Source organism: Chenopodium album, chromosome 24 (assembly GCF_948465745.1).
Source record: "Chenopodium album chromosome 24, dcCheAlbu1.1, whole genome shotgun sequence".
Taxonomy (NCBI): Eukaryota; Viridiplantae; Streptophyta; class Magnoliopsida; order Caryophyllales; family Amaranthaceae; genus Chenopodium; species Chenopodium album.
The window spans coordinates 32,370,470-32,377,629 of NC_137857.1; the positions used below are offsets into that span (position 1 = coordinate 32,370,470).

Here is a 7,160-nt window from a genome sequence, read left to right on the forward strand (position 1 = left end):
GCAGCTACATGTGTGGTAACATGTTCTGGGATTTTGGTTGCTAAATATAATCTTGCTTAGTTGCTTGGTATATGATGCACTGCTAAATATATCCTACGTCTTTTATTGATTTGCTAAGGGTTTGCAGTGGGGCATATGTGCCATGATCAATTTGGAATTTTGTAATTATGCATGCTTTTGTAATTTTCTACAAATTTTCCTGTGTTGTAAACTTGTAATGTATGTGACAGTTATACTGAGCTATATTGTCAGACGCCATTTATCTCAAGTAACAACGTTTTCCACGCCTTGGCGAAACCATAGCTACGAACTCACAGCTAATCACAAACACACACTGATGCACGGTGTACATGTTTTGATTAACATTTTTTCCATTTACCTAAATTGTAAATCACACAACCCACTACAACAACAAGCTTGTTCTTATACTCGAGCATACAATGATATAATACTACAGCTCCCTCACTAAGTCACTAAATCATGTAACAATCACTACTCCTAAGCACCTAGCTCAGCAATTACGGCCATTCAAACAAAACTCCAACACCATACATGATATATCAAACTTCTAGCTAGAGAGGGTCTCCGGATTAGGATTTTCCAACTTGAGTTTCAATTCAATTTCTCCGGATTCAACCCCACATAGCCTTAACCACAGCTCTTGAACAATTTCACCATCCACGCAATTTATACAACTCTCTCTCACAAGACAGTTATCACTGTCCGGGATCATCTTTCTCAAAGTTGTTTCCCCTGAAGAAACCTTCAGGATCTGCTTTAGTCTTGCTGCTGATACAAGTGGTTGTATATTTACATGAGCGTATCCCATCTTGTCATCTGCCTTGAACCGATCTTTGTCAAAAACTTCCTATACAACAATAGCCAACCCAAATTTAGAAGGAAGTTTAACATGCTTACATCTGATTATATTCGACCCAAATCTCAGAGGTATTAACAGCCTGATACAGAAGAGATTAAACAGTCGTACTGTAATCCCCCGTATTTTTAAATATATTATTAATGAAATTATATTTTATTCATAATATTTTGTATTTTTTTCGGATTTGATTTCAAAAGTTTCAAATTATTTTTGGGGTTGATAAACGATTTTATTACAAAGAACTTTTTATGAACCTTCCTTTTATAATTTATGTCCAACAAACAAATCAAACCCAGTTTACTTTCTTAATTGACCCATTAATTTTATGAGGCCCAATATCCCTATTTACCCTACTACCCTCTCTCCTATAAATACCCCATACATCCCAAAAATTTCCCCACACAAAGCTAAGGTTAGTTTTATTTTCTTTCTCATTCTCTCTTTTCTCTTTTGTTTTGGTTAAATTGATTCAAGTATTAACCCTTATTTCAATATTGTTCTTAAATTGTTGTTACTATGATTTGATTATGCATATAATTTGCAAAAGATTATAAATTTATGAATATTAATATGTTTTATTTATTATACAAAATTTCAAATTTCATATAATGTATAAATTAGGGTTTAAACCTTGATTTATCATGATTTTAGGATTTTTTTTATGAACAATTGATTTAGGGCTTTTATAGTAATGATGTTTTGAAATTTTGGTGATTATATATAATGATTAATTTAACTTAATTCCAGATTATTTTGAACACGTAAATTCGTGTTTTAATGTTTAGATTTCGGTTCGTTAATATTAATCCCGTTTTAATCCCGATTAGGTTCTGAACTCATCCGATTTTGACAAAAAAGTAGTGTTTTCCATGTGGAAACGATGTTTTAAGAAAGACTCACTACCTCTAGTAATGAGCACCACCCTCTCGTGGCCAAATTCTGCCTCTAAATATGATTTTCGAGCAGTTTTTCATTTTTAACGAAGTTTTTTTTTATGCTTAAAATTTTATCCTTGAGTTTGATTAATAAAATTAATTATGTTTAAAGTTAATTAAGCATATAAATATGTTTTTTTTTATTTTAATAAGTTTTTCATCATATTATATTGTTGGAAATTACTTGGGATAGTAATATTAATTGTTGGTTGTTTTCTAGGAAGTGATTATTTCCTAGGAGAATTTTAAGTGATTAAAAGTGGCTCAAAGGATTGTTTGTACGAGGTACGTACATGTCTACTTCGTTATAAGTAGTATCATGTTTAGGTACCAAAAGGAAAGAACTTAATTTCATGATTAGGGAACACTTGGATGGAAATTGTTTGGTTACACATTGATTTAATTCATGTGTTTATGTTTATGAGATATGTTTTGGTGAATTGATTATGTTTGTATGAAATTATGGATGCAAACATGTTGAATTATATTGGATTAATTGTTTGTATGGAATGTTGATACAAACATATTTTATTGGATTGGTTTGTTAACCACATTTGGATTATTAAAGGATTGGAATTGAATGGTTTAAGTGGAATGAATTTATTAATTATTCCACAAGGTTATTATTATTTATTTATTACTCAATCATAACTTGTTAGTATGTTGAGTAAAGGTGGATTAAGCCGAAATGGCTAGGTGGGTTGACTATGTTCAACAATTTTGAATAATTTGGAAGTTTAATTGGAATTAAAGGTCAATTTGTGATGTGATCACCATTGTCCTAAATAAGATTAAAATTGAATTGATGTATGATTGTTATGTATGGTCTTCTTGAATGAGTCGGCTATTAATTAAAATTGTAATCACGTAAAGTGAAACATGGATGAGCAATAAAACTCTGGAAAAAATGCACTTCTAGAGTATTGACAATTATGGGTTGGGGTACACGGTGGTAGCCCGTGGCTTTTCGAGGCTTGTTTGATCAACATGTCCTCTTCTCTTTTGGTATTTACATTTTATTTTATAATGAAAGTTAGATGGGATCCTAGACTAACTTTGTGAAAATGGAGTCGCGCCCATTCTTGCATCGCGCTAAACTTTTATTTCAAATGGTCATTTGGGACCAAAATGATTTGGTGGATTGGACAGCCTGGTCTATTGCTTACTCCAAACTAAATTAATTAAATTAAATATAAAGAGTCAAGTGTTTGGAATTAGTTAGCAAGTATGTTGAGATAGTTGAATTGTCTAAGTGTGGAGTCTTGATTAAAGAATTCGTGTTGTATGTTTATTTATTATAATTAATTGAGCATGCTAGGTTTTGTACGTTGTAGCTTGTATGCACTCAGCTTTGCTGATTGCGTGCTTTTGTGTGTGTTTTCTTTTGGTCATGGCCTTCGCCTTTCAATGACCCTGTGATGATCCAATTATTACACTTGTATTATTGGGGAGCAGTATTGCACAGGTTAGCTTGATGATGTGCAGTTCGGGATTGAGTGTATTCGTTCTTTGTGTTGAACTTATTTATGCTTTGCAATTTCATTTATGTTTTGGATTTTTAATATTGGGTTGGTTTTAAATAAGGGCCTTATATGGTTCCAATTTGTAAGCTTTGATTTATTAATTTCCTAAACTATGTTATTTTAAAGACTCATGTTTGATTTTCCGCTGCAATACTTTGATAAAGCCTTAACGTTTTAACACGTGGCGGTAGCACGTCAATGGTTCTCCACTATTTTATTTAAAGCAAGTGGTTTAGGAAAGGGAGAATTATTAGGGTGTTACACGTAATGCCTTTGTCCGTTATGTATCTTACTACATTACAAATAATCAATCAGACTTAATTAGACTAAGGAAAGGACAAAAGTTTAAGAATTGTAAAGTTTTAAACAAATCAATCAGTAAACAGCTTTTAAAAGTCATTCTTATCTCTTCAATCAACAAGTAGACTAGTCAATTATCAACATCAATTCCTAACTACTACATTATTGTAAGCATTCTGTAATTCTGATGTACACAGTAAAATCACTTTCAAGTGTCACATAAGTTTCTCGCTTAATCGAGCAAACTAAGGGCAAAAACAAATTCAGCAAACATCAAAATTAAAAGACATATAATGTAATAAATTAAGAACAATACTCAAACTAAATTACTCACCAAATTGAGAGTTCCAACAGAATCAGTGAGGGAAAAGGTAAGCTCTTCATTCCAAACAGGGTTTAGGCAGCTGTTAATAACCTTAGTCTTTGCAACCTGAAGTTAAAGAGCAAAAACCTTTAAACTACGGTACAAAACAATACGAATTCCAACAATTAGTTACTTCAACTCAATGGTAACAACATTAGCTGAAACAGATTAGATTATATCATTAAAACTTGATGAACTCAAGAGAATGACAAAGTTATATTATACGCATGATTAGAAACTGTTAGAGAACTAACTCAACCAAAAGCTTAAGCTGATAGTTGAGGCCCAGGTCTATGTTTTATACTCTATCACGCCGCCTCACACAAGAGCCTGTTTGGGCTAGAAGTGTGGATGCAACATGGGCCCTCATCATACCCACCGCTTAATATTCCACTTGAAAGTGGGGGGTGGATGAGATTCGAACCCATGATCTTTGTGTCACGCTGGCTTTGATACCATGTTAGATGACCCAATTCAACCAAAAGCTTAAACTGATGGTTAAGGCTCAGAAATATGTTTTATACTCAATCAAAAACTACAATAGATGAGATGTAATGCATTGTTATAGAGCTCAAAATTAAAAGGGTAAGAGTAAAAAAGCGAAACCTGATCACCAAGCTTGAATTTGACATAAGGATCACTGGTTTTAAAGTCTCTAACAACCAACCTCTTGCCTTGCACTACCACAACTTTGAGAATACCTGCAGAATTCGACATCTGCCCGAAAACGCTATTGTTAACTAACAATTCATAACAACACTCTTAACTGTAAACTTAGTCTAAGACACTGAAATACATCCTAAATCATTCAGGAATATATGTGGCAGAAATACAACTAGAGGTCAAATTCAAATACTTGATTAACTAGGAAAAATAGTACAACTTTTACACACATTTAGTTCAAGTACTAAAATTAAAAAGTTGAATCAAAATCTTAGGAATGAAAATTTAAGGTGAAATGAAAGAAAGAAAATTGAAAGAGAAAGAAAATCTGAACCTTGAGAGAGAAAAATCAAAGTTGGTGGATTGATGTAAAATCTTCTGTTGGCTGAGATGGAGATTGGGAGTGGAAAAGCGAGTGAAATGGATTTGCATATAAACACAACTACTAGTATTATTAATTGTTAATTAGTGGTATTAATTATAAATGAAAGGCATAATTTGTCTGACCTCTTCTTTGATGATCCACTTCTTTGAGTTTCCTACTTCCTACCCACCGTGTGTTGAAACCAACAAAAAGTCAAGTCCACACTGCTGAAAATTAAATAAACAATAAATAGGAATGTAATAATTTGTGTCTCTAGTCTAAAAAGAAACTTTCTTCAAATGGTGTTAAACTTTGAGACTTTTCTTCTATTGTCCTTCTTCATATGCAGTATTAATCAGGAATTTTTTGTACTAGGCACGTGTATGATGTGTTTATTATTCGTCCTATAATACATAAAGGAAGTACGGGGTGAGAATCGATCCCAAGATTTCCTAAAACCAGAAGAAGTTCTAACCACTTGAGCTATTCTTCACTCTTAAGACTATTATATTCTCATTTTTTTTTTAACTTTATTCATTATACTTACTACATTGTCCTTGAATTGAATTTTACACATGACTTGTACTTTTTCCACTTTTTTTCTCACTTTTGTCTTAAATTGTACTCCCTCCATTTTTTTTTTATATATGCATCACTTTGACAATTGCACTATTCACATACACACTTAATTTTTTCAACTCTAATAAATAAAAAAATGTTATCATATAATGTACCATTAGATTTGTTATAATGTCTAGTTTCATAATATAATTTTGTTACAATTTTTACTAATGCACAATTAAAGATATCAATGGTCAAAGTAACGTATCGACAAATGTGCCGGTCAAACTGATGCATATAAAAAAAACAGAGGGAGTATTTTTTACATTTATTAATGTATTTCATCTACTTTCTCCTCCTATTTTTTAAATACCGTGACAAAACACAGACAAGAAATATATTATGGAAAGGAGGGAATATATAACAGAATATTTTATCTTATTTTTATAAATTAAAAGGTTTGACTTAATTTTTACTTCAATAAATCCTTTTATACTATAGTTCATTATAAATACCAGTATTTCGTAATAAGTTTTTAAGCTTGTTTATGTTAGGGCCTGTTCTCATTGACTGAACTCAGTTGAACTGAGCATAACTGAACTGAATTGAGCTGAACTGAACTGAAATGAATATTTTATAAGAGAAGGAAATTAGGAGTTGAACCGAACTGAACTAAACTGAACTGAGTTGAACTGAGTTGAGTTGAGCTAAGCTGAGCTAAAATGAAATGAAATGAATTGAACTCAACTGAATTCAAACGTAAGAGAACAGGCCCTAATGTAGAGCTCATGTTGAGTGTATATAAAACATTTTATATTTTTTATGTTAATGTAAGTATGTAATCCCTCTCAGTTATAGTGATACTTTGTAATACGAAGTAACTACCAAAGTAATTACTGGTTGAATCAAGCAATGACTGTAACAATTTGTAACCTAGGGACAATTTCTTTAATCATATTAATTGAGACTTTTTCAATTCAAATAAAAAAGTTTATATATATTACGAGTAATGATGTACTCCGTATTGTGTCTTGAAAGAGTCATCTTATTCTTCTTATTGAACCTTTCTTCATTGTAAATTACACCGCTCCTTTTCTTTAAATAGCAACAATGCCATCTCTATCTTTTAGAAATGAAGAATGTGGTGGATTAATGGATATTCTTCTACATTTATCATTAAAGTCGAGGGTTCAACGTTTTATATTAATAATAACACTTGCAATTCTTTGTATGACATTTTTTTTTTTCAGTGTTCCACCCGGTTCACCCTTTAGGCTAATCCAAATTTGGTGATCAGTTTTAGATGATTAGTTTCCAGTCTCCTCCAATTGTTGTTGCAGAGGATCGAACACAGATTCTCCTTACCAAATGTAGTCTCAATCACCACTACACTAACAGCCAATTGGTTCGTGGTTTGTATGGTGTTGATATGGAATGAAAACACTGCAAGAGAATTAGCGTCTCATGTGGCAAATGTACTTACTACAGTAATAAACACTTTATAGTGTACACACTCGTTAGATTTGTCAAAATAAATGAGCTGTAAAAGTTAAATTCCAAAACATGTCAA

The 7,160-nt window shown here is 31.9% G+C and overlaps 1 protein-coding gene across 2 annotated transcripts; it reads right to left on the bottom strand.

Moving 5' to 3' along the window:
- Positions 1-288: 288 nt before the first annotated feature.
- LOC145612164 (protein C2-DOMAIN ABA-RELATED 11-like) lies at positions 289-5,220 on the bottom strand. Of its 2 annotated transcripts, none has more exons than XM_081667539.1 (4): positions 5,173-5,220; positions 4,609-4,719; positions 3,973-4,068; positions 289-868 (listed from the first exon to the last, which is right to left on the bottom strand). In XM_081667539.1, exons 2-4 carry the CDS (start codon positions 4,717-4,719, stop codon positions 569-571), a joined length of 507 nt encoding a protein of 168 aa, XP_081523665.1. In that variant the 5' UTR covers positions 5,173-5,220; the 3' UTR covers positions 289-568. The 2 variants fall into 2 exon arrangements, with proteins under 2 accessions (XP_081523665.1, XP_081523664.1); XM_081667538.1 differs by lacking the exon at positions 5,173-5,220 and adding an exon at positions 5,000-5,101.
- Positions 5,221-7,160: the final 1,940 nt, after the last annotated feature.

What these genes read in the sequence shown, in the direction of transcription:
- LOC145612164 (XM_081667539.1), bottom strand. Translation starts at nt 4,719, where the DNA reads ATGTCGAATTCTGCAGGTATTCTCAAAGTTGTGGTAGTGCAAGGCAAG. An exon ending in AATTCAAGCTTGGTGATCAG is followed by an intron (nt 4,069 to 4,608) that starts GTTTCGCTTTTT and finishes CTTTAACTTCAG; the next exon opens with GTTGCAAAGACTAAGGTTAT. An exon ending in CTGTTGGAACTCTCAATTTG is followed by an intron (nt 869 to 3,972) that starts GTGAGTAATTTA and finishes ATTGTTGTATAG; the next exon opens with GAAGTTTTTGACAAAGATCG.